At 39.8% G+C, this 27,701-nt stretch overlaps 2 protein-coding genes across 3 annotated transcripts in view; one reads left to right on the top strand and one right to left on the bottom strand.

Annotated features, from left to right (window-relative positions):
• pcsk7 (proprotein convertase subtilisin/kexin type 7) overlaps positions 1-16,209 on the top strand; it is a 38,807-nt gene extending 22,598 nt beyond the window's left edge. Inside the window, exons 9-16 of the mRNA XM_036556217.1 lie at positions 1,413-1,580; positions 2,249-2,353; positions 2,436-2,538; positions 11,583-11,739; positions 12,136-12,230; positions 12,325-12,433; positions 13,073-13,190; positions 14,359-16,209. Coding sequence (XP_036412110.1) covers positions 1,413-1,580; positions 2,249-2,353; positions 2,436-2,538; positions 11,583-11,739; positions 12,136-12,230; positions 12,325-12,433; positions 13,073-13,190; positions 14,359-14,589 — 1,086 coding nt within the window. The 3' untranslated portion in view covers positions 14,590-16,209. The remainder of the gene's footprint in view (positions 1-1,412; positions 1,581-2,248; positions 2,354-2,435; positions 2,539-11,582; positions 11,740-12,135; positions 12,231-12,324; positions 12,434-13,072; positions 13,191-14,358) is intronic.
• Positions 16,210-16,916: 707 nt separating this feature from the next.
• LOC118796957 (transgelin-like) lies at positions 16,917-24,548 on the bottom strand. Of its 2 annotated transcripts, XM_036556124.1 has the most exons (6): positions 24,352-24,548; positions 20,285-20,327; positions 19,200-19,388; positions 18,895-19,066; positions 17,747-17,849; positions 16,917-17,480 (listed from the first exon to the last, which is right to left on the bottom strand). In XM_036556124.1, exons 2-6 carry the CDS (start codon positions 20,294-20,296, stop codon positions 17,333-17,335), a joined length of 624 nt encoding a protein of 207 aa, XP_036412017.1. In that variant the 5' UTR covers positions 20,297-20,327; positions 24,352-24,548; the 3' UTR covers positions 16,917-17,332. The 2 variants fall into 2 exon arrangements, with proteins under 2 accessions (XP_036412017.1, XP_036412018.1); XM_036556125.1 differs by lacking the exon at positions 20,285-20,327.
• Between the last annotated feature and the right edge of the window lie 3,153 nt (positions 24,549-27,701).

Genomic DNA, 27,701 nt, shown 5'->3' with positions numbered 1-27,701 from the left:
ATAATATTTTGTTTGTTGAGACTGATCAGAATAAAAAGATTTGGTGATTTTCTACAAATATCTCAGCTTAGGTTGAATAACACAGTCATGTTCTTTGCTTTGAGATACTTTCAATGCTGTTCATGAAATGATTATGCATGCCTGATCATCAGTGCTTATGATCATTAATGAATATGTCCTTTTGATTGCACGAATGAATCTCTGCCCTCCCTGTGAGTTCAGGAGTTTTCACATGTTTATGGATATAATTGGGGAACTGTTACCTAAAGGGCCCATGTCATGGAAAAAAACAGGTCTGTGCAACAATCAAAATAATCACAATTAATTGCACTCTTGTAGGTCATCATGATTAATCCCATTTTTGATGAAATGTGACCCCAAAGAGAGATTTTCTTTTTATTTAAAAATCCGTACATATAGTTGTAGTCACACTAGTGGACAAAATAAGCTTTATCTGAATGTATTTATTACTTTCAGTAATGCTGTATCATTATTTTCATTATGGGAATGCAGGGCTCACATGAACCTGAACATGTAAATAATTTGAAGCCATTGTGAACAAGAGAATAGCGTGAACGCAGTTTTTAATTTTCATCTCCAACGTCCAGAAAGGAAAAAGTTACTAGATCTTCCAAGCCCTATGGGATTGCAGCCCTCTCACTCTCATTCCACTTTTATACCTTCTTGTTTTGAAGGAAATGGTTGCTTTTATTGGTTTCTCTCTCATGAGCACTGTCCAGGGAAGTCTGCACAATTACTGATACTGCTACATTGTGTTTTGCTTGTAAATATTTGTTTAGCTATTTATATGGTAAACAGGATCACATCATGGCAGTAGCTGGAATTAATTTTGAGGGCCATGGAAGGAAAGCGGTGTTTGAACAAGAAGAGAAGCCTCAGAGTCAGTCTTAGCAACGGAGCACAGGGGGGAAAAAATATACAGGACAAGAACTGCTTGGCTTCAAAGTAGACTATGGATGGTTAAAAAGGTGAAACTAAGAACATGCAATGTTAACATTTTATGGTGTTTATAATGTGTTGCCAGTTTCAAAACAAATTCTATTCCCAGCTCCTATGATACATATTAGGCAACTAAGCTGCAAAAGGTGCCTGTTTTTGAATTCCTTGTTATTGTGTTGTCACATATCTACATATATCCACCCATTCGGACTACATCAGTTTAGCCCCTCCCTTTCACTTTGCATCACACAAGGCCACAAAAATATAAGTGGACTGTCTGTGAAAGAATCAGAAAACAAAAATGTAGGATGTGGGCCCTTGAAGCCTACATGCTGTTATTTGACTGGACAGGCTTGTTTCACAGCATGAGACTGATCTGAAATTAGGTTTGGGGCCAGTTTTTTGAGGGCAGTATAGTAACAGCTTTTGTTTTTGTTTATCTGTGTTTGTAGGTGACATCAGACTGGTCGCTGCAGCACGGAACAGGTTGTACTGATGCACACACAGGCACTTCTGCAGCAGCTCCATTGGCAGCGGGGATGGTGGCACTGATGCTGCAGGTGCGGCCTTGTCTAAGCTGGCGTGATGTTCAGCACATCATCACATACACAGCCACAAAGGTAAGGCTTTCTCTTTATTACATGCATACTCATACATATCAGTCCTCTCTTGACAGCTTAAGAGCAAGTTTTGAATAGCAGAGGTCAGGCATTACCATGCAAAAGGGTGCGCACACAGTACTGTGTAAAAGTCAGAGACCACCCTTCGTATATTTAACTTCCAGTCGAAACAGCCATCAAGTACAAATTATTCATTTTTTAAGAGATAATTTTGAGGAAATTAGACATGAGATAATCCACAATAAAAAGGAAGTCCAGATCTCAACATCACTGAATGTTTTTGGGATTACTTCGTTCATGAGAAGCAAAAAAATGCAACCAACTTCTAAAGACAGAACTTTGGAGGTATAAAAAAATGTCTATGCAGAGTTCTGGCAGAGGGAGTACACACTAAATACTGAAAATGTGGATATCATGTTTAGTTACTGAGGCTTTTGTGTAATTTTCGGTTGCATACGTTTTTTTTTTTGTAATCCTGATGCTGGTATCTGAATTTTGCACAGTACTGTTTGCACACCAAATGAAGAAATGTGTTGACTTGACATGTTGAAGGTGGCATCTTTACAAACTGTTATACAATACTGTCTTCTATGTCATGACACTATCAGTCATGAATTTCTTGCCTTCTTTATATCAATATTTATATACATGTATGCCATTGTTTTAAGTATGATACAGAGGCAGAATGGGAGACCAATGGAGCTGGCTTTCACCACAGCCACAAACATGGCTTCGGCCTGCTCAACGCCTGGAGAATGGTCAATGCTGCTAAGGTATAGCCTGTCTTCATCACTGTACTCTCACATTCAGAGATACATGTGGTAACTGTCTGTCTGTGTGTGCTGTGTGGGGCAGGTTTGGGAATCTGTGCCGTTCTTGGTGTCCTACCAGAGTCCACTTTTAAAAGAAGACCAGACAATCCCAGCCTACCCGGACAAAATCACCCTCGACTGGAATGGTAAGAGCTGTGTGTGTCTGTGTTTCTGTCAGATCCTATCAGTTTATTTTGTTTGTTGTACCTGAAAGTGTATCATGGCTGAATATTTTCTTTGGTTTGGTTATTTTCCATAAAAAGGATATATTCCCACACAAAACCCGAAACCACTGACTAACCTTACTAACTAAAAACATCCTACTTTTAAAAAACTAGAATACTGTGTCTTTCTTTCTATCCTTTTCTCTGTTTTGTTCTGTGTGCTGTCTCCACTCGGCTACTCAACGAACACTCACTCACTCTTTGCCTAGCAGCAAGAGGTCATGGTCTGTACTGGAGCACAGTCGTCATATTTACCAAAGTCTGTCCATAACCAGATTCCTTCTTTGGCCTGTAGATAGAAAACAGACTCTCATTCTGCTGTGCTAGAAACAATTGAAATTTCCACTTTTCTAACCTTTCAGTCAAGTATATCGCTGTTGTTGTGTCCAAACCTTGTATCTCCTAAATGCTAACTTTACAGGAGATTGAAAAAAACCTACTTTACTTTTAATGCAAGTCTATGGAACCAGACCAGAGTTTCTTTTGGTCCATTCATCATGAATTTACACACATGTAACAGGCATTTTCAAATTATGTCAAAAACTGAAAAATGGAGATACAAGTTTTTTTTTATTTATGCTCTGGTGGACGTATCCAAATGAGCAGCTTGGTCCATCAAATCTCTATATTTGTCAGTGCATAGTCTTGCAACATGGACGCAAAAAGTGCAGGGTGGTTTGACCCCAGTCATTGCTGTATGCAGCTGTTAATAAGGGACCCATATTTGACCTTTTTCTTGTATTCCATTACAGGTCCTCTTATGCTGTGTAGGTGGTTTTATGTATGCAAAACAGTCATAATTGATATTTACATGACCATTTTACAAGCTCTCTTTATCTCTTAAAGTGAACAGGCTGTTTTTGTTACTGTGCCTTTAAGACTGATATATGTAAATGAGCTCTCTTCTAATTGGGTGCCCTGTATTGTGCCTCATTCAGAAAACCAGTCCAGGCTGAAACATTCTGTATGTATATCCCCCTATTCAGCTGCATGAATGGGCAGGGCTAAACTGCTGTAGGCTGAATATGGGGCTATGTGTAAATGTGTAAACATGTTGTTTTTTGTGACATCACAAAAACAGCGAATTAATAACAGCCTGTTTTTGCAGCTTAGTTTTCATGGACTGTCGAGTGATATGATATGTTGAGACATTAACAGTGTTTGCTTAGAACATCAATCTCTTTTATTCTCAAAAAAGAGGAAAGCTTGATTTTCCATGATGTTGGCCCTTTAATATTGGCAAGTATAGTCTGTTTTGACCTTTAGTTAAAAATTGATTTGATCTCTTTCTGTCATCCAGAGCTACTTGTTACTCAGGAGGCTGGTTGCAGTGCAAGTGTTTGTTTGAGATTAAGAGAGTGGGAGAGAGAGAGAGAGTTTAGTAGGACCTTGCCAACTGGCAATCAGTGATCTGCCCTTATTAGGCAATGTTTTGCAACGTCTGTGTCACTGAATGCACAGAGAAACCAAGAGATCTCTTCCCTCCCTTTTCCTCTCTATCTGTTTCTCTCCATTTGTTCATTTCCCCCTTGTCGTTAACCACTGCTATCACAAAACAGCTCTGCTATCGAATGAGGAGTGACTGTGTAGATATATTTCTCCTTATTTCTCCCTCTGTCTCGCTCTTATGTTTGTTATTCCACACTCTCATGCTGGCCTCTTTCTAAATAAGACATCAGTGGATTGTCTCCATCTTGGGCCCTGTTTTCTGGATAATTAGTAGCTGTGGAAAGAGTGGTAGCATTGCCTCTTGTTCTGCAGTACTGTGTGTGGAGAGGAAGAGTATGTCCCTATCTTTCTTCTCTAATCACTAGCCTAGTCCTGTCTGTGTCTGTTAATATGAGGGAGTACAGACACATATTTTCCCTTAGTGGGATCTGGGTGATGGTGAGACACAAATACAAATTTTATTACACATTTCCTTTTTAGAGCTTTACTAAACCTTAAATGACCATTTTACAACCTCTCTTTATCTCTTAGAGTTTAAACAGGCCGTTTTATTTCCTGTGCAGAAAGACAGAAATATGTAAATGAGCTCACTTATGATTGGCTGTTGTGTGTTGTTCCTTATTTATCTTTATGTACTTAGAGCATATTACATATAAAGACATATTTTTGGCCACACAAATTAAAAATTAGCTGAACTAATCTGGCTGTCCTTGAATTGGTTTGTCTTTAATTTACATTGCAGCCGTTTTCTCAATGTAGCACTGTTAAAATGGGAGGTGGGCTGTGAGAACCCGAAATTTGTACCTACCCCAGCTTGACACGTATTTGAGAAATGACGTCCAAACCCAACAAATATTTCAAGCTCCAGTCCTTTTCCCTTTCAACCTGACTTTTTGTCTGAAGTTGTATACCATTGATATAGAATTAATAAAGAAAATATTTTAAAAAATTCAAATGGCAAACAGTTACCTTAGATGAAAGATCTAAACCAAAAATATAACATCATCTGTAAACATTACCGCTTTCATCCCTACCGTGTTTTTGCGACTTACATCACAACATACTGATGGTATGCTTTAGTTAGCAGATATAATATGATATATATATATATATATCACAAGGGCCTCTAGAGGGACAAAGGCTAGAAGAGGAGCCCATCCCCTTTTAGCTAGCTTGAGTTAGCAGGGACTAGTGAGACAGAGATGTTTTGTCATTAGAAGATTAATGCAAAAACAGTGAAGGATAGAATTTAATAGAGACAGCAGAGGTCAGACACAACGTGATCTACAATGAATAGATATTTTGTATAATATCAGCATAGAGGAAATTTGGGTAAATGCAGATTAGAATCAAATGTCCGTAATGCCGAACTTGATAAGGCATCAGGTACGCAAGGTGCAAATTAGGATATCAGATAGGTCACCACAAACAAACTATTCCTTTGTTTGCTTTCGTTTTGTCTTTCTTGTACAACTGTAGTTTAGGCTGGTGGTCATCAGAAAGGTAAGAACTGATGCATAGCTTCATCAGAAAAGTCAAAAGTAGTGCATAGAGTTGTGAAAAAGGTGAGAACTGGTGTATAAGGTCATCACAAAAAATGGAAATGATGCATAGGGTCATCAGAAAAGTCAGAACTGCTGCATAGAGTCTTTACAAGCAAAGTGAAACTCATGCTGCAAATCCCTGCACGCACTCACACCACTTTCCATCTTCTCCATAGACCACAGCATCCCTTTTCCCGGCATTACGAAACATGAAACAGGGTGTAACGTGACAAGTTGATCCAGTCACTCTATTCGGCACGCAGCCTCAGGAGCAGAGAGCTTTCATACATAATGCAAACTGCACCTGGGCTTACTTGAAACGAATCCCAGACGGTTGTTTTCAGGAGCACCAGGGACGTGTTCACTTGACCGCACCTGGGCTCTGAAATAGCTTTCATGCTGTACCTAATGTACTAAACCTTTGGTGGAAGACGCCCTCAGGCCAGAAAAAACTCAAGTGTGAAAATCTCATATATGGATCATTCTATTGAACAGGTTCAAACTCATTTTGGACTTACAACTGACTTGGACTTTAGACTAAAATCTTTTTGCTTTGAGTGACTCTGTACTTTAATTATGTTTAGTTTATTAAAACGAATGAGGAAACATTCCATTTTGTCACTGCCAAAACAATCAAAACACTACCAAAACTTTAGTAAATGTTTCAGTAGTGACTGTTTTGATAGTGAGAGAACTCAAAAATGCTAGCCAGTACGTGACTAGCAGTTGCAGCAACAACAGTTGTACATGCATAAAATAGCATTTTTTTATTAAAACACAAAGTTTACTTAGTAGCAGAAAATATGTTTCAGTATCAATGTTCCACACTGATTTTCAGACTTTGGAACACATTTACTTCAAAACAATGGGATCTAACTACTCACCATGTGGCCATGAAGGACAGGGATGCAGTCTCACTTCCTGCTCTAAAATATGGGGGTGTGGCTAAAGTAAGGCTCCGCCTATGGACTAAATATCATTATGTTTTGGTAGTGAAATATGTGGGATAACACTTTTTGAATATTTTTTTTTCCTACTAGAAAGAACCCTATGTAGTACCATATTGTAGCTTATTACTATCTTAATTAATGCCTTGAGTTTAGATAGATCATACTATAATTCCTGTAAATATCTAAGATCTGAATACTTAACTGTTTTTATAAATAGTTTTTTAACTCTGGAACTGCAGTTTGGACTAATTCAGTAAAATGGTCTACACAGACCTCAGGAACAGAATCCGAACTGGGACTAGGATGACACTGGAGACCAGAGCGATGAATTAGTCAGTAGGAAATTATGCTGAGAGAAAAAGTAATGGAGGATTTCACTGTGGTATGTTTTTTACATCTTGATGACCAAAGGCGAATACATAGTCATATGCCAAAGTGTAAGGGATTGGATCCCCAATCAGTTTTTAGACATTTTGTTAATTTTTGAAGTGAAAATAAGTTAATACATCCTCTACGGGGAACAAATTTAAATATGCTATTTTGCTAATTTTAGGGTACATTTCTATTAATTTGCTAAGGTTAACATATTGAAAAAAAACATAAATACAAGCCCCCAATGTTTTTGACTCAGCAAATAAACAGTAAGTATGCATTAAAAAAATGTGCAGTAATATCTTCTCTGTAGAGAATGTTTACTTATTCCTACTTAGAAAATAAATAAAAACGTCATTTGATCAGACTTATGCATTTGGCTGTAGGATTACTGCACACTGCTTTAGACCACATGCAGCAGGTCCAGCAGTACTAAGATGGGGGTGGTTGAGTCAGGCTGTATGAATGCCAACGAGTGGCTGTTTTCCTCTGGAGAGCCGTATTCAAAAAGAGGCACAGAAGAAAACAGCAGATAAAATTAACTGAAGGTCTGAAATGTCAAGTGTTAAGTAACATTTTGAAAAAAAAAGATTGAAATGCAGCCAGAGATGTTTAACATCCCTTTTCTCTCAGCAGCCGACATGTTTACATGTGTTGTTTGTGTGTTAGTTAGAGAGTCTGGCACCCTGGCGAGAGCCTAGGGGATTTGCAGTATGCAGTTAACTGCAATACAAGACTCCTCAGGGAGTTCTGAATTCATCAGAAGCTCATCACTTGTTTATGCTTGGTTTGGTATGTGCACTGTGGTTTATATTTTGCCTGTTTTTTTTTGGTTTTTTTTTTCCACAGAACTGTTGTTCTTTTTTGTGGTATACAGGGCTGTAGGCTTAAAGTTGGAGAGCCAAAATTCACTGGCCAAAAAATAAAAGTTCACAAAATAATATAAGCAGAGAATAGATAAATAAGTTTACATGAAATAAAATTATTACAGTGTGTAAAGATCCAACATTCTCAGCATTAGAGAACAGTTGGTCATCCAAGGCATTAAACTCCATTTCTTTTTTTTTTAGTTACACTTTGAACTTTGGCTATTGTTTGTCAGTTGTTTCTCGGCTACAGATGGTTGTACTCACAGGGACTTTCTGCTTGTATTGATTTGCTTTGTTCTTCATATCACAGGATGTTGTGTTTTCAGATGGAATCAAACCTGTAGTACCTTCTCTTGATACTTGATACTCTTGACTCTTGATAATTACCAATTGCTTGTCTAATGTCCCTCACAGAAACCAGAAGACAGTCCCACACAGCCAACATTTTTACTGTTGATACAATGATAAGCCCAAAATCAGTGAACCACAAACAACACCACCCTCGAGACAAACTGAGCCTGTTTTAACTGCTGAGCATTGCTTGCAAAACTGGGAACTGAAGAAGCTACTAGAGTGCAGGGCAGCATTTACACATTGAAGAATATTTTTCAGCTTTCAGCAAACTTATTGTTTTTTTTTTTTTGTTATGATTGAACTTTGTATTATTTTTAATTTTGAAGCGAACATAGAAATTCCTATAATAATTGTCATTGGTTGCAATTATAATAATAGTAATAATAATAATAATAAGAAGAAGAGCAATAGCATAATAATTATTATTATTACTGTTATTGCAGTGTTGTTTTGTTTTTGTTATTACTGTTGTTACTTTTGTAAATCTCATATCTGATATCGTTCTCGTCAAAGTGGTAGACAATATAGTGATGGAAATTGAGTGCATTTCACCCACCTTTACCATATACATAAACATACATTCAGCTGTTTAGCTTGCAGCAGTTTAGCTCTGCCTGTTTATGTTGAAGTTATAAGAAGTGCTTCAATGCAGACTTTTTTGTATGAGGCACAATACAGTCATTTACATATCAGTCTTAAAGACACTAAAACAAAAACAGCCTGTTTAATTCCAGGGGATAAGCAGAGTTTGGTAAATGGTCATGTAAAAATGAATTATGACTATTTTTGTTACATAAAACCACACAAACTTTATATGTGGACATCAGGGAAGAAAATAAAAAAGCCCAACTTTGAATCCCATTTCAATTATATGTGTAGCCAAATATTTTGCCTATTTATTGGCTGTACGCACAAAACCTATAGGCCTGAACAAGGAAATTATACATTCAGAATGAAGTATGTAAAAAGATATGTAGTCTTTATGCATCTCTGTGGTTCACTCTCCTTAGGAAAGGCTACTTCCCTATATGGTTATGCCGTGTGGGAGCACATTAGCAAACAGTGTTTGAGGAAATGCCAGGGAATTACAGTGCACTGGACACCGCTGCAGGAATTCAGAAAGGAGAGGAGAGGCAGACGGCCTTGTTCTCTACTGCAGTAGCCTTTTACTGTGTGTTTGTGTTTGAGCAATACCTTCAGACCCATTAACCAGGAGGGAGTGGGTGACGCGTATGTTTTTGATTGTTTCAGCATCACAGTTACGCAGTAAAGAGGAGTAATTCATTCCATTTAACAGTTTTGAATAGAGCAGTACCATGTATAGTTCATTGTTTAGCTTTTGTGATAATGACAACTCATAAGGCTGCTATGTGCAAATGAACTCTCTGCCATGCCACAGTTTTTATTGCGTCTGTGAACATCCTGATGAAATGTTGGATATTCCAGATAAATGTTACGTGGGTGTTTTTATGGTTCAAGGCAATTACATGATTAAACAAAAGTGACCTCAGTGTGCTTTAATGTATTGCAATACATATCACAAACATAATATGTACCAGTATATTTACAATATGATTTTGAATAGATAAACTGATATATGTTGATATTTTTCATTATTTGAAACCACTGGTTTGCAGTTTCATATGTAGTAAATCTAGGGCAGTTTCCATGTGAGCCAGATGCCATTAAAGGTTTACAGACGTAAACAAAAAAGAAATCACGTCAGATTTTAAAAACATAAACATTACCACTACTGCTAACTTTCACATTAGAGCTCATGGTTGCTCTTGTAGTTCATTTCCTCATTTTAATGCATGAAGCTCCAAACTGCAGAGCTGAGGTTGAGCTCCTCGTACAGCTTGTTGAACTTTGTTAGCAGAAGGGGCCGTTACCTAGCGTCTGCGTCTTCAAGTCACACGAGGAACGAAAAATGATAACTTGGTCGCAGTTACTATTTAATAAATCCATTTGTTCTTCGTCTGCATCTTCTTCCTGCGTTCTCATTGCATTGTACTTGTATTGTGCAGTGTGCATTGGATGTCAGTGTTTCGATGTGTTAAACCCATAGAAATTGACTGGTGTGAAAAGACTTCAGTGTGACTAAGCATTATGCTACAGTTAACCACAGTAGTATAAATAGTACTGCCCTCATGCTGTTTGCTCTCAGTTCTGTGTGTAAATGAAGTAAAACAAAGGAGTTTGAGCTAATGGGTCAGATCTCATAGCCGCTATCAGTGCGATATAAATCAATACGTTGTCCCAGCCCTAACATGCTGTGCAATCATACAATTCTTGTCTGCCCTGCAGTTCCCATAACCCTTGTCCTCAAGCAGCTTGGTCCAGATCAACTTGGCAATGCATTTTTCCCCCAAACGTACTTTAATGTTTGTGTTGGATCAGCCATCCACAAATAAAACTGAAAAATAAATCTAACTCTTTGTGAAAGTGCTGTTCTGACGTTACTGAACTTGATTGATATTTTGCAAAAACAAAGGTTACAAGCTAGCCAGTGTATTAGCCAGCTGGTGAATGAACAAGCACAGATAGTTGCATTTGTTTTAGTATCAGAGTTGAGTATGTGCTGAAGTGTGCTTGATGTTTGCACAGACATTCAGTAGTATATTGCAATTATAATAGATGTTAGCCATTATAACTATGAAAAGGAATGTCAATGTGTAGAAAAGTATGCATATTATTATGGACTTACTGACCAAAAGATTAGGGATGCACCGATATGAGAATTCTGGGCCAATACCAGTATCTCATGTTTCAAACATACATGTGAATGTCGATACTGATGTATATGCAATTATACAATCTAGAAGTAGCACTACAGGAAATGTAACATGAATGTACAGAGTTACAAATGCAGCAAAATAAGTAATGACTTCTTAGCACAGTAGCTTAGCAACGCCTAAACGTTCTTTTCTTCTAACATGCAATAAATGCATCGTCAAATATTGTTTTGAAATATCTGCTAGTTTGTTTGATCCAGAGACAGTTTTTTAGCCAGTTAGATGCAGGCAGTGGTGGGCGATATGGCAAAAATATCATGAAACATAAAGACGTTTTATTCAACTTTTCACATGCTTTACTTAGTCAAATTAAACAGGCCTAATTATGTAATGAAACATGCAGCTGGTCATTGTTATTTAAATATGGACTATTGACTACTGTATCATGATAACTATAAAATATTGTCATATTGCCCACCTTTGCCTGCTGATACTGGTGAGATTCTGATATCATAGTGCAACCCTAAAATATAATATACATCAACTGTAAAAATCGGTATGAATTATGTTTTCTGTGTTTCCTGGGCACTGTGAAACTGCAGTACAGCAGTGATAATGTGGAGTTTAATGGTCATTCATTCAGAAGTTCTAATGCTTGAAATTACATAATAGAGATCTCTCTCTCTCTTACAGTCACAGCTGCAGACCTTCAGCAGTCAGGCATGCAGACCCTAGAACATGTGTCAGTTACCGTGACAGTAACCCACCCTCGGCGTGGCAATGTGGAGATTGTGCTGCTCTGCCCAAGCAGAATGACCTCACTCATTGGGGCCAGAAGAGTCTTGGACACGTGAGTACAGAATCTCTCCTCTCTCTCTCTCTCTCTCTCTCCCTCTCCATGCTGGGCCTGAGTGCAACTTTGCTTCGGCTTGAGCTATTGCTGCTGGCCACTGATTACACTTTTATCACGTATTAGTGCCAGCTCATTTCAGCACATTCAAATAATGACCACTTGTCCCTTCTGGACGGCAGTAGTGCCTCTTAGGGACCTCATGAAACACTTTAAGGCAGTAGATTTCCAAGATCAGGGTTGGGCCCTCTTGGGCAAGAGCTCCACACATTTACATAAAAAAGGCAGTGAAGCCCACATAGCCCTCGTCACTCATTCTTCATGCTCAGGGTTTGCCAGAGCTAACTGATTATCACAGCCTTCCAGCTCTGAGTGCATCGTTGTTGTTTTGAACAGAGATGCCACCGGCTTCACAGACTGGACGTTCTCCACTGTACGGTGCTGGGGAGAGCGAGCCGAGGGCCAATACAGCCTCCACGTTACTGACCACAGTAAGGCTTTTTTTTGCATCTGGGGTTTATAAAATCTCATATTTCTCCCTGCACTTCTTGGGTTTATGAGAGTTTATTACTTTTGCTGTCCCAGGAGAAGCTGCCCCAGGAGAGGCTGTCCTTTCTCTGGGCACTCTGAAGTATTGGAAACTCACTCTGTATGGCTCATCTTTATCCTTCCAGGAGGTGTTGGACAGACGGAGGTGAGTTACAAAGCTCCAATCATCATCCCTGCCCAAAGTGACGCCTTATACAGTATGGATTAAAGTAGGGCTGCACAGTATATTGTTTAATCATTGTCATGTCGATTGTAATCAGTCTTTATCATGAACATAATGGTAATCAACCTTCACAATAATAAATTTCCTGATCCTTTGCTTTCATAATACATCATCATTATTAATTTTTATTGCATTTTTTATATGTGTAAATGCTGGTGCATTCTATCTATTCCAAGTTGTCAAACCTCTGAAAAACTAAACATTATGATGCATATTGTCTCTTGAAACTACCTTCATATATCATGATATTGTATTTTTTCCATGCCACCCACTTCTGCTAATCACTGTATGTCATTGTGTCCACATAGTGCAGCTCTACATTTAACATGTCAAGATGTAAACCTTGATAAATGTGCTTGCTTCCAATCACAGTTTCATGTCAGAGTAATCAAAGCAATGTTTTACCACTGCAAATATTTGACCTGTTTTCAACAAGTCATACTTTTAGATCTGTTTTCTTTGCATCTAGACTAGAAGGAATGTATGTGTGGAAGTGTTTCCCAGCTGTATTTATAGCTCATAGTGAGTGGACTCTGATTGGTTATGTTTGTTGATTGACAGGCTCGTGGAGGAGGCAATGAATGGCCAGTATCTGCACAGCAATTTCTCACTTCCCTGTCCTCCTGGTTTAGACATTCCTTCAGAAATAGTGAGCCCTTTTACCTCCAACAGCCTCAAGGTATCTCTTTCTCTTTTGGAATTTTTCATCCATTTTTACATCTTTGAGTTTAATGTTTTTAGACATTGCATTGGCTTTGCATTTGTAACATTGTTAGCAACTTTAGCACAGTCAGCATTAGTGACAGAAAAAGTAGCCCTTTTCCCTCAGCCTCAAGTTTATTGAATTTCAGAGCATTTCATGCTATTGCTGATCTTCAGGCAGACTAGGGCTGGGCTTTCTTTGTGCTTAAACCAGACCACACCTAATCAGTCTTGTTCATTTCATCTATACTTTAAGACACTTTGGTAGGTTTCCTAAGTATAGAAATATATTGCCGTGGCCAGAAACACTTTGCACATTGTAGCGTTCAGGCAAACTGTTGATATTAGTATTGTGAAACTTGGCCATCTGGAAGATATTAAACTATTGGTGCTTTAAAAAAACATGAAACACTTTAAGTATTTCAAATGAAAGGCATGACCAATCGCTTAGTAGAAAATGACCAAATACAGCAGAACTATTTATGAATCAGTCAGTTTGAAGAATGGTGAAGCTGAACTTTCTTCACAAATGCACTGCTGCAGATACACTCTAATGCAACAGAATCATACCAATGGACTAAAACTCTACTACTGTTGTAGTAAGCCTGCATTACTAATACATATTATTATGTATGAGTATATACACTATGTGTTTGTGTAAGTTTGTAGACAGTTGCACATCCAGCATTTGTTCTGAAATCAAGGGTATTAATAGGGAGTTTGTCCCACTTGGCTGCAGTAACAGCCTCTACTCGTCTGGAAGGCTTTACACTAGATGTTGGAAAATTGCTGTGAGCATTTGATTGCATTAGACCACAAAAGCATTAGTGAGATAAGGTATGGATACCTCTTTCCAAAGGTATTGAATGGAGCTTCATCACTCCAGAGATCGCTGTTCCACTGCTCCATAGCTAATGCTGTGGGGCTTTATACCCCTTTAGCCGATGCCTGGCTGTGTGTGTGTGTTTGTGTGTTTAATGCTACTCTGTATTAACACTGTTATCTGTATACTCTGGCCTATTTGCATTAGCATAGTCAGACGTTTTCCTAGCAGACAACAAAGCACTTCTGTAAGTCATCCTGGATAAGGTCATCTGTCAGCTACTCTAAATGTAAACCCCTCTGTTCTCTGTATCACGCTCCAGTCTTTGCTGCTCCTGGGCTGTTTCGCACTCTTCTGGTCACTCTACTACACCCTGGAGGTGACCCTGGCCCACGTAGACTGGCGAGTGCTGTTGCGAGGGCTTCGAGGGACCAGCAGCAGCGGGGCTTGGGGTGGGGCTGCTGGCCCGAAGGACGGCCAGTTGCTGGAGATGCAGCCTGTGACGGACATAGAGGCCAAAATGCCCCTCATTGCAAACGATGAGGACACATAGCACTCAGGGGAAAAAAACAATAAACTGGAACTGGACCTATAACCCATGCACCTTACTCAGGCTGAGCTAGCACCTCTTTACAAGCTGGCCAGTGTTCAAGTGCTCACTCTAGAACAAAAAGGTGGGTTCTCTTAGCTGTGATTTTTATTAGGGTTTGATGTGATGGACCTTTTAGCTGATGTGTGGAATGCTCTGAGCATGGCTGGTGCACTGTCCCATAGGACACATCTAGACTAAACTGAACAATGTATTACCAAGGAGAACAATCGATGGACCATTTGTTGTTTTCAGGATCAGGAGCCTGCTTCTGAGGTTGACAAATGGTACTGGTGGTGTGAGGTATGTGTGTGTTGTATGTGAATGAGAAAGGGGAGGGTGTATGCGTGCTTTCAGATATGCGTGAGTAAGAAAGAGTGCTATATTTTTTATTAAATTATATACTTTTTTGCAGGGTTTGTTCTTTTGAAATATATACATATATAAATATATTGACTGGGTCAAATGCATCCAGCACTTTTGGTTTCAAATTTTCTTTTCCCAACAGTTTTTTTTTTTCTTTTTTCCCCAAAACTTTTAGGCTGAACATGTGGAATGATGCACATAATTGAAAATAACTGTTCTACACAGCTATATCCATTTTACAAGGCATGATTTCTATGAAAATGGATGCGTTTTAAGACTTAAGTCTTTTTAAATGAGGTGAAGTGTACTTGTATGAAAATCCAAAGATTGAAATGTAAATAACAGCTGGTCTGAATTGAGACAATAAAAACATGTCAGCTGAATCTTTCATCTTTTGACGTCTGGTTCGTCTACTGCAGTGGAGCCTAATCCTGGTCCTGGAGATCTACCAACTTGTAGAGTTTAGTTCCAATTCTAACACACCTGATTCAGATAATGAAAGCCTTCAGGGGTATCTGAATATTAGAGACAGGTGTAGAAATGTCCAGGCTGGTAGGTCTCCAGCACCAGGATTGGGCATCTGCCGCCCTGGTGATAGACTGATTTCCATCTGATCTGAGTATTTAAAGGAGTCTTATGAGCATGCAAGGTTTTCTTAAGGTTTGCTGCATTTTTTCAGTGGGGAACCCTCAGGGCCTTCAGAGAAGGCCTATTTATTTCTGGCAAGTAAGGAAATGTATTTCTGTAATTTTTAATTTCTTTTATTTAATAGAATTGTATTGAAGCTATGCAAGTATTGTAGTAATACTATTTAATTGTTCTGGTTGGAAACAAAAGGTTTCAGATCTTGATCTTGAAACGCCCAATGAAAAATTGTCCAATCAAATATTTTTTCCCTGTGATATCTCAGTAGATACAGCCAATTGGACTTCAGGAGATAAACAGAAGGCCTTGTATGTTAGATTATCTACCAACATAATTAGGGAGTGAAATCAGACAGTCATGTTTTGACCAATGAATCGTGAGAAAATACGTCACTCTAGGCCTTCTAGAAGTTCTCGAAATGTCAGTGATTGCGAATATGAGCTGTAGTCTAACTAGGTTTCAGTCAGGTTTTAGGAATGGAAAACTGCCAGGATTCTTACTGAGTCACTGTAAAATTGCTACAAGGTGTTAATGTCTATTACAAACTTCAAATAAAACATGAAATGTTTTTTACAAGCTTTAAATGTGTTTTAAATGTGTGTTCATATTTCCGATGAATTTCCAAAAAATGTGCACCAGCGTTAGCTTAGTGCTAACATACTACTAGATAACACATAGGGGTGCTAGCAGAAATTGGCCTGAACTGAAGGCCTGCCTCTAATAGTTATGGTTCACCACTGCATTTTCTGTTTTCAGCAATATTTTTGAATTGCTCAGAAACACTGCTGTGGCCTTTATGGCACATACCGTGCAGAAGTTACATGTTTGACTCTTTCCTGGCAGGAGGCCTCATAAACTTCACTGTGAACTATAGTCCTGGCCCAGCTTGTTGCTAATTTTCCTGTGAAAATGAACTGAACAGAAAATTGGTCTGTGCCACTGAATACAGTTTGGTGGTCGTCCTGCTGTGTTGCATTTCCAGTTCTATGACTGAGGATCTTCAAATCTGTACTATTGCTTATCTGTAATATCCCATCTTAAGAAAGAGCAGTGAAGCCTCTTTTTGTGTCATCCTTTAATTAGACAAAATACAAAAATACAAGGCTGCACCTGTGCTGTGTGTCAGAAAAACAGCCTCACATTTTAGAAATTACAAATTCCAATCATACAATAACTTTTTTTTGCTGAGCTTTATTTGTGTTTAGCTTCACCGCCAAATAAAACGTTCCCCTAAAATAACAACGTTGTTACAGACATCCAAATGATTGCAACCCTTTAAATGATGTTCTGTCAGTCATTGAGTTCCTTTATTATGCTGTTACCAAAGTCGTGTCGTTGTTGGGAACATCAGGACATAAAAGCCACAACCAAGGTTTACAATATTCTTGTGCTGCATTGTCAAGCCACGATTCATTCAGCATTTGCAGTAACACAATCGTTCATTAAGACTTGCAGACATGCAGACTTGCTCGTTGTCGCAGACCTACATAATGGCAATGATGGTTTTATTTATGATTTTGCATGAGCTGGATTAAAGTGAGTGCTGTATGAGTGGGAATGTTGGTTCTGTTCTTGTCTGCTCTGGGTGAGGTAAACTCTAGAATCGCCGGGGCAGGACCCAATTTTAGAAAGGCTCTTTTGGGGTGGGGGGTAAGGGAGGAAACAATGGGGGCAGCTTTGGAGGGGGATAGTGGATTCAGTTGTTTATGATCTGTCTGGGTCTACCATAGCCTGTCATGCCAGCTTGGGATGCCCCTTTGTTGGAGCCCATCTGCAGGCCGATAACATGCTTTCCTGACTTCATCTGGTCGTCGGAGAAATCCCGTCGGTTCTCCTGAGCTTTCCTGCGATGGAAACGGAACAGCGTGATTATTCATCACTTGTGTACTCAAGCCCTGCTTGCCTGCAAAACCAGGGGTGCCTATCCCTGTTCCTGGTGATCTGCTCAACCTGCAGAGTTTAGCTCCAGCCCATGAGGTAGTGCATTAAGTAAGGGTTGGAGCTAAGCTTCGCAAGAGGGTCGATTTCCAAAGGTTTGGGGAGGGCAGCCCTTGGCTAATTTGAATTTATCAGATAGATGAGGTTAACAGATATTCCAGGCACTACTCACTTGAAGAACCAATCAGGGTTACCACGGAAATTTCCGTCATCCTTTGTGACTGCAATGCTGCCAAGGGCCATCAGTGTTCTCTGCACTGCAGCCAAGTCTTTCCCTTTGGGCAAAGAAAAGTGGAGTTATGATCGAGCTAAAACAAAGAGGCAGTGATAACAGCAAAGGAGAGCCCTCAGAGCACACATGTCTGTAATTTGTAGTTCATTTTCTTTACTTCATGTACACGATTTGCAACTTACCCTAGATGTAGTCGATCAGCAAAGACGTGATTGGAAAAATTTGGTCTAAGTTTAGAACTGGAGCTACGAGGTTAACATTGCACTCACTAGAACTCAATAGTCACCAAAATAGCCCAAAAAATTCTGTACAAGTACATCCCCAAAACTTCTCTCAACTGGCCCAAACCACATCCAGGGCTTCATTAAGGTTGTGCAAGCTTCACTACTGCGGGCAGCCAGCTGGTGTTTTTTAAGCAATGTTAGCCTCGCCGCTCCAGTTGTAAAGATGCAGAATTTGGACTCGCCATGTCTTGGCATATCAACTACATTTGGGATACAGAGAAAATTGTGTAAAATAGATTTTTCGCCAAACCATTGTTTTAAGTTTTGGTTGGAAACAAAAGGGTTACATCTTGAAACAACCAACAAAAACTTTTTGAAATATATGTTAATATCGCTTAGAACACCCAAAAAAGGGTTCATGTGTGCTCTGTTAGCTTGGTTAGTGCTAACATACTACTAAAAGTTCCACTGGAGTTCCAATAGAAATGAGCTTCATCATAGAGATGCAGTGTTTTTTGGACATTTAAGAAGCTCGAGCTGAACTCATGGTACGCCACTGAATAATAGTAACCATAGAAGGTGACTGATTTTGGGCCATCTTCTTCTTGCAACCACAAGTGGCTCTTTTAAAATGTGATGGCCTAGATCAGTGGTCACCACCAACCCTGCCCCAGGAGTTCTACTTTCCTAAAGGTTTCACCTCCAACCCAAATCTAAAACACCTCCTTCAGCTAATTAAGAACTTCTGAAACCATTATTAGATGGTTCAGGTGGGGCTGATTAGGGTTGGAGCTAAAGTCTGCAGGAAGGTAGATTTTCAGGAGCTGGGCTGGTGCCCACTGGCCTAGATACTGGTTCACTTACCTTCCCAGAGATCGACGGTCTGAAACATGTCGGTTTTGGTCACACCATACGCCTCTGCAGCGTTGAGGAACTGAGACACCTGCTCCATCTGTTTGAAGGCCATAGGTGAGCTTTGGATCTTCTTTACAGGCTTATCTCCATCATGGAGACTGTTGATGAGCTCGCTCAAGACCTGAAAGACACCAGGAAAGTGATGCTTTGCAGATGATGATTTCAGTAGAGTGTTAATGTAGCGTTTGACCGTTGGTCATAATGTCAGAAGTGATATGGTCAGGTATAGGATTCTATAGTTGAGGGACACTCACGCATCCATCTTTTAGCCAGTCCTGGAAGCCCTGCTTGCCTTCTGCAGGTTTCCCCACTCCTGAGCCACACTGGGCCATGATCCACTCCACCAGACGCTGCTCCAGCTCAGGGTCATACTTCTTATCGATCTTGTCCTGGACCTGGCGACTCAGCCCATAAGATGGACCTTTGTTGGCCATGCCTGCTCCCTGCTCCACACAATGGGATGCAAAAGGAGATGATGAGCGAAAGGAAAGTCACGCAACAATGGTTCTTGTCTCACCTGCTCATGGAGGTCTTAATACTCTTTGTCTACGCTGTGAAGTGCATATCTTGATTTTCTTTACATGACGTTTGCGGTTCTCAATGTAATCACATACAATCATGATTCTAGCATCATCATCACCAGTCTTCGTCAATCTATCAGTCAAAATGGCATGAATTACATTAATAGCAATGCTCCAGTGCTATTTAAAGAACGATGATGAACACTGTCTCACTGTCTACATAAGACATTTGCATCTTGGTTTGCTTATATCAACAACTGTGAAAGAAAGCGATCAGTTAGCAGAGTGTTGGAACGGTTGCATCATGAGTGGCTCCCCCATCCCAGGTTCTCTTCTGCTGAAACTCAATTACCCTTGAGCCACAAGCCAGTCACAGTCTAGTGAAAAACAGCCAACAATGCAGACGCAAAGCTGCCGCATAAAAAAAGATAAAGCACAAAAGCAACCTTTTTCTTCCCCACACATACAGCATCCGCACACAGATACACAAATCATGCATGTAACCAGGTGTGGTCTTGCAAAACAGAACAAAACAAACAAAAAAGTGACTTTTGAAGGCCTCATTACATCCCCAGCATCCTCCCCAGCAAGAGCCTTCAACTGCACACCACTCGGCCCCTTTTTTTGATTGCAAATGAAATTCATTCAAATTCTTGAATTCGTATCTTTGAATGTGATCATCCAGTGAGGAGCTGAAGGGCTGTGCAGTGGAAGCTCTAAAGGCTGCACAAACATTTGTACATGTTCACATCTCCAGATTCCCACTCTCCAGCCAAGCACACACAGCAGCAACTCTGTACAGTCAGCAGCACTGTCACCTGTGCTGCCATCTCGATGTCTGGACACCACCACTCTCTGGGCCTGGAGGTTAGAGGGGGAGGTTGCAGGAGGTCAAACCTTTTAGAGGTTACACCATGGAAGCCCATTCCCACCAGGCAATGGTTTCTTGTTTTGGTCAAAATGTTGACTTCTTTACTTAATTTTGACTTATGTTAAATTTTCATTTATTAGGTCAAAGTAATAACTTATTTTCTCAAAATGTTATCTCACTGTGTCAAAATAATGTCTAATTTTTTTAAAATATTGACTCAATGTGTCTAAATAATGACATTTCCTCTACATGTGGCCTGTTTTCTTCAAAGCTTAACTCATGACCACACCTGCAGCAGACTTATTAAACATTGTACTGTTCATGGCTGTCAGGAAACAAATTGATTAGCCTTCAAAAGGATCCATACATCCGAAAGGAGGGACAAAGGCTTCGTTTTACTGACGTAGATTCGGTTTTGTCTGTACATTTTATTTTATGCTATTTGCACACATTTACTTATTTTCAAACAATTTGCATTTTCTTAAAATTCGATGTCATTCTTTCAATATAGTCATAATATGTCAAAACTTGATAGTCTATGTCAAAATCTCAAGAAAATGTCAATATTTCAAGAAAAGTCATTATTTTGAGATACCAAGAAAAAATATTGAGAAAATAAGTCAATATTTTTAAATAATAAGTCAACATTTTAAATAAGTGATTATTTTGAGAAATTTGTGAAAATAAAGTATTTTAAGTTACTAAGTAAATGTTTTGAGACATTGAGTCATTACTTTGAGGTACTGAGTCAAAAATGTGTGAAAATATTTCAACATTTTAAGGTGGGAAGTCGTTTTGAGAAAATAAGTCATTTTTTAAGACACCAAGTCAAAATGTTGACAAAATGACAGAAACCTGGGAGGAATGGACTTTCATATCGCACAGATTCTAATCAGATAAAACTCTCTAAAATGTGCCCTTTTCCAAAGTCTGAGACAGTTTTAACCATTCGAATGTTCATGGTTAACACTTCACACTCTTCAAAATAAAGGATCCTGGGCAGTTCTAAGAACCTTTGGATTGTGTTGAGGTTCTTTGAACTTTAGAAAGTCTCTTTAAAGAGCTCATTTTCAAAAATGTCTCATGGGCCGTCCTTTGAAAGGATTCTTTAGGCAAGAGAAAGTGAACCCTTGTTGGCACCTTTATTTTTGTAAGTATAAAGCTTGTATATAAAACTACACAGTGATCTCATTTTGAGAAACCCCTCCCATCCCATTAAGTATGCGACTTTCATATATAATGTGATGTCACAACCATGAACACATTTCCCTATAACTGCTCATTCACAATGTGGTTTAAAACGTCATTTTAACCATACTTACCTCAAAAGTCTATCATTAACTTCGATAAATGTCACAAGCTCCCCTCAGACAAACATATCTGCTGATTAATAGATCTAGAATGAACAATAGTCAGTAAGGTAGAACGTTCAGATGTTTCTTCCTGAATGGTCAAGTGTCCGGTTTCAGTTTGAAAGGCCTTTTTTTCCACAGATGTGATCGTTTGTCCAGATGTGAATGCTTGTGCTTGTATATAATTAACACAGTTTTATGCTATATTCCTCTCACTTCCTATGGGCATGAGCACCATGTTGGGTTTGGAGCTCTTTTGCGAGAAAAAGAGAGACTTTCTGAGTTTTTACCCCTCCCTTCCTCCTGACTTTATTGCTTTGTTTTTTCTCCGCTGCCATAGTAGCAGACTTGGCAGCTGCCAGCTGTGCCAGAGCAGGGCGGAAAACATTCTGGATCTGCGAACTGGGACTGAAAACGTGATGTAACCACGTCATCTATGAGCTGCTGTTGGAACGGTAGCCTTATCTTCAACCCCTACTGCACAGTAGGCCAGTGGCGACTGTCCAGCCACTGCCCACATAGCTCACTCCAGGTACTCATGTTCCTGCATGTGCAGCCACTAACACCACGGTTTCTGCTGATGTGGTGCCACCGGCACACTTAAAAAAGTTTCCACCATCCACTGCTGGCGTATAACCTAGTAATTTAAAGTCAAAGCAGATCTTCAGATGGACGTCTTAAATACTCCAGAGTAGCTCCTCAAAAAACTAGAGGACACTCCCTGCTTCTTTCACTCGTGTTCTTGTTTGTTCGTTATACATTTTGAAAGGCCCAAGTCATGAAGAACCTCATTTCTATTGCTTGTTTTACTGTACAAGTCCATACAGTACATATGTGGAACCAAAGCTGTGAAAATAAGCCTGTTTTGAATTAATTAAACGTTGTAATGTTCATGGCTGTCAGGAAGCAAAGGATCAGCCTTGTAAAGGATCCGCAATCTTACAAGGAGCGGCTAAGGCTTACCTTTTCTGATGAAGAATCAGTTTGCTCTGTACATTTCAGCCTAGAGTGCTATTTGCACCAGGCTAAATACAGGTCAGCCAATCAGAACAGAGATCATTTACATATTAGCCTTAAAGGGCCCATGCACTACATCTTCCTCTCATGTTGGTGTGGTTTGATGCAACTCATTTATCCACGAACTCTCTTTATCCCTTAGAATTAAACAGGCTGTTTTTATCACTATGCATTTAAGACCGATATGTAAATTAACTCTGTTCTGATTGGCTGCCCTGTATTCTTTCAAAAAGCTGCTTGGGCTGAAACACACCCTATAACTTCAGCGTGAGCGGGCGCGGCTAAACTGCTGTGGGCTGAATAAGCTGATATCTGTTAATGCCATCATAAAAAAGTGAATTCAGATTGGCAGCACAGTTTTACATATGGACTGTATGGGCTGGTCCATTTTGAAACTTTACCTGTGTTTATATACTATATAAAACTCCTTTATTAAAAATAAACGCAAGGAAATTTAGTCTTCCAAAACGTGGCCCTTTAAAAAGTCACAAAGAGGTTTCTCCCTTACAAGAAATGCTGTAAAAAGAACAAAAAACAAGACAAATGGTGATACAGGCCCTTGCTTTTGTTCTTCTAAACGGCTTTACAGTGTTTACAGAGGATGGCAAAAGTTAATACAGCTGGCCCGCATTAATCCTTGGAGGTCTGCTTCTCAAAACTTGTAAAGCGTTCTAAAGGTTTACTTTAGCCAGGCCATTCTGTACACCGAATGTCCACCACTGATGATTGAGTGCCTGTGAGTTTTTGCGTGCGTCTAAGCATCAACACTGCTTGTCAGTAAAGTGGAACGGTCCTCAGTGGCGAATGAATTCCTGGTCGAGGCCCTTTTATGGCAGTCATTTGCATCTGTGCCGAAAGGCGTGTTTATCACAGTAGCTGCCAGAGTGTAATTCTAACGTCGGAAAGCTGTCAGCGTTCCAAGTATTGTAGCCTGTGTTTCATACAAGTTGCATATGAACAAGAACATGAAAAAAAATTGAAATACAAAGAAAAATATAGAGAAAGCAATGAGTAAACTACTCAATGATGCACTTGGAAAGTCTTGAACAGTTAAAAAAACTCTTTAAAGTTTAGCAAAAATGTCCAACTCTGATACGGAACACAAAAGTTAGAGAGGTTTTGCTCAGACGCAACGTTCTGTGACTGTTCAGAACTTTCAAACTGTCAAGTTGTCCCACAAAAATGACTATTTTTTCAGTTTTTATGTTGGGTAGTGAGAGTTAATATTCAAAGAAGGTTCCATACATCACACCACAGTTCAACACCATGTTGAGGGGGATCACATACATGGAGCGTCAACAATTCCAGAACATTAAAACCAAAATAAAGGAACCAAAAAAGGTTATTTGGAGTGATACAGTGAAAGAACCACGTTGTATTGGATGGTTCTTTAAAAAAGTTCAACAAAACCACTCAATTGAAAGGTTCTTTAGGTAACCAAACTGGTTCTTCTATGGCATCACTCCAAAGAACTCTTCTCGTGTGCCCTTAGAATGTAGAGGGCTGGACAGGCAGGTGTCAAACCACACATAAATCTTGACAGGCATGGCTTAATGAGATCCCCTGTTTTCCTGATCCACAAAGTTTGAAAAGCTTTCAAGCATCTCTATCTGGGAGGCTTTTAGACGACGAAAGACATACTCACTGTGGAAAAGGATTAGGATGAAGACTCTGTCCTCTGCGCAGGAAGGTGTGTGTGTTTGTGAATATGTGTGCGCACAACTCCGGGCGTGAGTGTTTTATGTGGCCGTAGAGTCCTCCCTCCGAGAAGAGCAGGCTCAAAAGTAGGAGAGCCGCAATGACTTCACCATTAGAGAACTAGCAACAGAGCGGCACTGTGGATGGAGAGAGGGAGAGAGAAAAGGAAACCGTGGCCTTAAAAGGACATGGCCTTTTTCCTCTAACCCTTCCTCTTCTGTGCTCTCTCCCTCCCACCGTCCGCCCCGCTCTGTTTCTTTTTTTCCCCTCCTCTGTTGAAGAAGGGAAGCCTTATTTGGGAAGAGCTTTGGGAAGTGAGCGAGAACTTCGGCCAAGAGACTTTTGGTTTGGTTAGAGAGAAGAATTCTCCAAATACCTCACCGCAGCACTTCATCAGCTTAGGCAAGAGTAGAATGGAGGCATGCAGGGCCTTGGGATGGATGGAAGAGGGTAAAAAGGAGAGAGGGAAGGGCAGCTGACAAAGAGAATGACAATAAAAACACCTCAGGGGTTTAATAGCGTTGTTGAGGATTGTAGAGTTTATACTGGTTAAGGATGCTCTGAAGGAAGTACATAGGAAGGAAAGATATCAGTGAGAGAGAAATAATGGCTAGCAGAGAGAAACAACTACAAATGAATAGGCTGAATAGGACGAAAAGATCAAGAACAAGAGAAGTAAGGGCATCAGGCAGAGACAATCAACAAAAACACTTCAGAAGCTTGATGACATGGTAGACAAGGTAAAATTCATACTGGAAAGGGGTTCTCTCAAGAAGATAAATAGGAAGGAAAGATGTTGGGGGAGAGAAATGAAGCCGACTGGCAAAGTGAAAACAAAAAGAAACACCTTAGAGGTTTAAATACACTGTTGGAGGAGGCCAAATTCATACTGGAATAAGGTCTCCTAAAGGAAAAATATAAGAGAAAGACATAAGGGCAACTAACAGAGCAAAAGCAACAAAAAAAACCTTCCATAGGCTTGATGACACTGTGAAGATGGTACAGTGAAAATTCATACCGGAAAGGCATTCTCTGAAGGAGGTAAATCAGACAGGTAGGATCAGGTAGACGTCAAGGACAAAGAGAGCAAGAAATAATGGCAACTGGCACAGAAATAAACAACAAAAAACACTTCAGAGGCTTGATGACACTGAAGAAGGTAAAATTCATACTGGAAAGGGGTTCTCTCAAGAAGATAAATAGGAAGGAAAGATGTTGGGAAAGAGAAATGAAGCCGATTGGCAAAGAGAAAACAAAAAGAAACACCTTAGAGGTTTAAATACACTGTTGGAAGAGGTCAAATTCATACTGGAATAGGGTCTCCTGAAGGACGTAAACAGGAAGGAAAGTTGTAAGAGAAAGAAATAAGGGCAACTAGCAGAGAAAAAGCAACAATGAAAAAAAAACACTTCAGAGGCTTGATGACGCTGTAAAGATGGTAAAGGTAAAATTCATACTGGAAAAATGTTCTCTGAAGAAGGTAAATCGGATGGACCGGATCAGAAATATGTCAAGGACAAAGAGAGCAAGAAATAATGGCAACTGACACAGAAATAAACAACAAAAAACACTTCAGAGGCTTGATGACACTGAAGAAGGTAAAATTCATACTGGAAAGGGGTTTTCTGAAAGTTGTACACAGGAAGGAAAGTTGTAAAAAGAGAAATAAGGGCAACTTGCAGAGAAAAAACAACAAGAAAAATAGAAAAAGAGAGAGTGATAGGGCCAACTGGCAGAAAAAGATAGAGAAAGAGAAGTAATGGCAACAGGCAAAGAGAAAACAACAAAAAAACTTCAGAGGCTTGATGACATTGTAGAGAAGGTAAAACTCATACTGGAAAAGGGTTTCTGAAGGATGTAAACAGGAAAGAAAGATGTAAAAAACAGAAATAAGCACAACTTCCAGAGAAAGAAACAACAAACAACACCTCAGAGACTTCATAACATTGTTAGAGAGAGTAAAATTCATACTGGAAAAGGGTCACTGAAGGAGGTGAATCAGGAGGATCGGATGTCAAGGAGAAAGAGAGAGAAATGATGGCAACAGGCAGAGCCACTCCAGAGGCTTGACCACTGCTGCAGAAGGTAAATTCATACTGGTAGAAGGTTCTCTGAAGGAGCTGAATAGGAAGGAAAGATGTCAGCAGATTAGTATGTGAGGAAGAGCTATGATTTGGCTTGGAAAGCGAGAAACAGGGATGGAATGAAAGCAAGCGCAGGAGAACATGAGGGACATGATCAAGATGAATTACTGATGACTCCTCGTCGACGCAGCCGCTAACAAGGCCTTTTATGTACACAATACTCCCACCCAGTGTGCATATGTGAATGATGAAGGGTGCGAAAGCGCATACCTTGTGGACACACTGTGTTGGGCCTGAGCTCCCCCCAAGAACAAGCCAAGTTCCTGGGAGTGAAGCCCATTAAAAGAGCGTTAACATAAAATCTACAGTTTATTACGCAATAATTATACAAGAATTACTCCCATCTGTAAAGACCATTAGAATAAATGCAGCCAACGTTTCTAAGCACCTAGAGTGGATGAAATTACAGGTCACATGACACTGAAACTGTAGCATAAGGAAGTGAATGGCTCGATATTATAAAGATATGAGGGAGCACCTCCAATACAACCTTTAAAATCCTTCACTTACACCAATCAGGCATAACATTATGACCACCTCCTTGTTTCTACACTCATTGTCCATTTTATCAGCTCCACTTACTATATAGGTGCACTTTGTAGTTGTACAATTACAGACTGTAGTCCATCTGTCTCTCTGCATACTTTGTTAGCCTGTTCTTCAATGGTCAAGACCCCCATGGACCCTCAAAGAGCTGGTACTATTTGGGTGGTGGATCATTCTCAGTACTGCAGTGACACTGATGTGGTGGTGGTGTGTTAGTGTGTGTTGTGCTGGTACGAGTGGATCAGACACAGCAGTGCTGCTGGAGTTTTTTAAACACCTCAGTGTCACTGCTGGACTGAGAATAGTCCAGCAAACAAAAATATCCAGCCAGCAGCGTCCTGTGGGCAGCGTCCTGTGACCACTGATGAAGGACTAGAGGAAGACCAACACAAACTGTGCAGCAGCAGATGAGCTATCATCTCTGACTTTACATCTACAAGGTGGACTGACAAGGTAGGAGTGTCTAATAGAGTGGACAGTGAGTGGACACAGTGTTTAAAAACTCCAGCAGCACTGCTGTGTCTGATCCACTCAGACCAGCGCAACACACACTAACACACCACCACCACGTCAGTGTTACTGCAGTGCTGAGAATTATCCACCACCC

This window comes from Colossoma macropomum, unplaced genomic scaffold (genome assembly GCF_904425465.1).
Source record: "Colossoma macropomum unplaced genomic scaffold, Colossoma_macropomum, whole genome shotgun sequence".
Taxonomy (NCBI): Eukaryota; Metazoa; Chordata; class Actinopteri; order Characiformes; family Serrasalmidae; genus Colossoma; species Colossoma macropomum.
Note: the sequence above shows the minus strand (reverse complement) of the source record. Positions and strands in the feature narration are given on the sequence as shown.

What these genes read in the sequence shown, in the direction of transcription:
- LOC118796957 (XM_036556124.1), bottom strand. An exon ending in ACTGGCTAAAAGATGGATGC is followed by an intron (nt 19,067 to 19,199) that starts GTGAGTGTCCCT and finishes GGTGTCTTTCAG; the next exon opens with GTCTTGAGCGAGCTCATCAA. An exon ending in GACCGTCGATCTCTGGGAAG is followed by an intron (nt 17,850 to 18,894) that starts GTAAGTGAACCA and finishes CTTTGCCCAAAG; the next exon opens with GGAAAGACTTGGCTGCAGTG.